Below are 2,778 nucleotides of genomic sequence, written 5' to 3' on the forward strand. Positions count from 1 at the left end.
CATGATAATAAATTATAGTCATTATTGTTTGATCAATCAACTACTAGATTGTGTGAGTAGTAGTTATAAAAGTCTGTCAAAGACTTTTCTATATTTAATTTTTTCTTCAAGATATTTCATCTTTTTTCCAGATGCATTGCTTTTGCTTTAATTTAGGCCTATGACTTTTTATTTTGCCCTACCTCTTTTTGTTCTCTCTTTCCCATCACATTCACATACACACATGTACGTATACGTGCGTGTATCACATGCATTGTTGTCATGGTTTTCGTATCTCACTCTGCTACTTCTACTAGCTACTCTTCATGTATAAAGACCTTTTGTACTTTCTAATACTAGTCAATAAAAATAATAATAATATCGTATTATTATACGGAGAATTAAAATTATATTAATCTGACATATAATATATCATATTTCATACACATGCACATATATAACTCCAAGCAGTAAATTATTCATAGAACGAGACGACCAAGGGAAGTTAGGTGAAATTTGTTAGATTTAAGCAAATTCATCCATAAACAAATAAAATTTGTTGGATGAGATTATTTTTATTCAAATTAATAATGAATTTAATTAGATTAGATCCAATAATATGAAAAAAAAAAAATTAAGGTACGTACCAACCAAGAGTGGCGAATGCAACGGGAAGCATGAGAGCCTGAAATCCAATATTTGAATTGAGAACATGAAACGCTGCAAAATATGCATTTCCATTTCTTGATTCCGTGATTGGAAGCCACTCATCTTTCGGACCCTGCTGCTGTGAAAGGCCAGAGGAAGGTTCATCCTCGAATTCGGAATTAGTAGGGTAAATTTGGGAAGAAGAAGAAGAGTGACGACGATGATGTTGATTTTGATGTTCATTATTAATATTATCAATGTGTATCAACAAAGTAGAAGCTTGATGAGGAGGCAATGGCGGTTTCAGAATCGCATCGGAGTTGCTCAAAAGAACAGTTCCCGATCTGAAATTTCTTTCCTTCACCTCCTCCTCCGCCATTATTATTTTATTTTAGTAACTGAATTCAAAGAGAAAAAATTAAAATATGCAGAGATTATTGGTGGAACGGAATTGAACGAAACGAGAGAGGAAGAAATATAATACAATTCCTTGATTATATAGTTGAAATTAACGAGACTATTGAATAAGAGAGTTAGGTAGAAGGAACATTGAAGGTACTTGGAAGTTTAAAGATGAAGACTTATACCGAATGATGAAGGGGAGATTCGACTCTCCCTTTATATAAGAGAAAATATTCTCATGTGACTGGTACATTGCTGTTCCAGCTGCGGTAGTTGAAATGACCAATATAGGGCTCTTAATTTGTCGTGTTGCAATTTGTTCCACCAACTTGGGTGAGATGTGCCTAGTACAGTATTGCTGGCACTTAGGAGATTCAGTTCCAACTTATTACAAAACTTATCTTTTATTTTTTGTCCTTGATTAATCTAATAATCAACCACCATTAACTATATATTAAAAATTGTCCCAAACTGATTCTCGTTAATCTTTAGTTATAAGTAGTAGTCATTTTCACATCAAATTTACAACATAAAACCAGGTGACTTGCCTTGATCATTTTCATTTTCACAGGTGTTATTAAATAAATACTTTTGTTAGTATTGTTGTTTGAATAATGCTAGAATACGAATAGAATTTCTTGTTTATCATCAGCAGTTAATCAATTATATTTAAAAGTATAGAGTAAAGAGTATAGACTAATAATATATTGTTAAAACGATAGACTAAGGATATTAAATTATTGATTAAAAATATTGGTCAATATAAAATAAAATTATTGGCCTTTATTAATACTTTTTTTTTTAGTTTGAAAGAACAAGTTAAGTAAAAGTAATAAAAAATAAGATATGTGATAAAATTAAATTAAATTTTGAGTGATATTTTAAATTAATCTTTAACTATTTTTATTTTAGATAATACAAATACTTTTGTACAGTAAATAGTTAAAAAATTATTACATATTAGTTTGTTATAAAGAAAAATTCATAACCGTTAAATAAGGTGAGCGCTCACGTAATTATCTCTAAGTAAAGTTTATAGTTAAAAATCGTTAGATGATAATTTAATGGAAGAATGATCCTTGTCATCAAATTTTGTCCTACTTGGGTGGCGCAGGTAGCCCGCGCGAGTAGCCATACTTGATGTAATGCGCATCAACGGTGTGACCGTCGCAACCACAATTCGAGCACAACATTGAGGAAGAAGAAGAATGTTGACAATTAGGATTGACAATTTTAGTTATGGATAAAACCATAATAAAACTCTAAAAAAGATGAAATTGTCAGAAGAAAGTGCCGACAGAATTGCTGAAAAGAAGCGCAAACGGAATTGTCAGAAGGATGAAAACTTGTCCCAAAATTGTCGAAAAGATTACAAATTGCAAAGAGATGGTAAAATGTCAAAGGGTGATGAATTATCGGAAGGTGACGAAAAATAAAAGTAGGTAAGTAGCGGATGACAGTGACGTTTGATTTATTAGACTCGAAAAGACACAAGGCGAAAAAAAAAAGTCTCCAAATAATGACAAAAGACAAGAAAAAATGAAATAAAAAAAAAGTGTAAAAAGTACAATAATTTCATGAGAAAAAAAATAATTTATTCTCTTCAATGAGAATACCATGACTTATTAGACTCAGAAAGACAAAAAAGAAAGGATGGACTAATCAATGAGATGAGAAAATGTCAATGCATAGACAAAAAAAAAAAGAAAAAATGCATAAAGAAAAAGAGTACTAATGATAAAAAAAAAA

At 30.6% G+C, this 2,778-nt stretch overlaps 1 protein-coding gene across 1 annotated transcript in view; it reads right to left on the minus strand.

Annotated features, from left to right (window-relative positions):
* Nucleotides 1–1,209, minus strand: part of LOC107629584 (lysine histidine transporter-like 8) — a 5,179-nt gene extending 3,970 nt beyond the window's left edge. Inside the window, exons 1-2 of the mRNA XM_021118119.1 lie at nt 1,187–1,209; nt 627–1,025 (exon numbers count right to left, since the gene is read on the minus strand). Coding sequence (XP_020973778.1) covers nt 627–1,006 — 380 coding nt within the window. The 5' untranslated portion in view covers nt 1,007–1,025; nt 1,187–1,209. The remainder of the gene's footprint in view (nt 1–626; nt 1,026–1,186) is intronic.

The sequence above is a fragment of the Arachis ipaensis genome, chromosome B03 (genome assembly GCF_000816755.2).
Source record: "Arachis ipaensis cultivar K30076 chromosome B03, Araip1.1, whole genome shotgun sequence".
Taxonomy (NCBI): domain Eukaryota; kingdom Viridiplantae; phylum Streptophyta; class Magnoliopsida; order Fabales; family Fabaceae; genus Arachis; species Arachis ipaensis.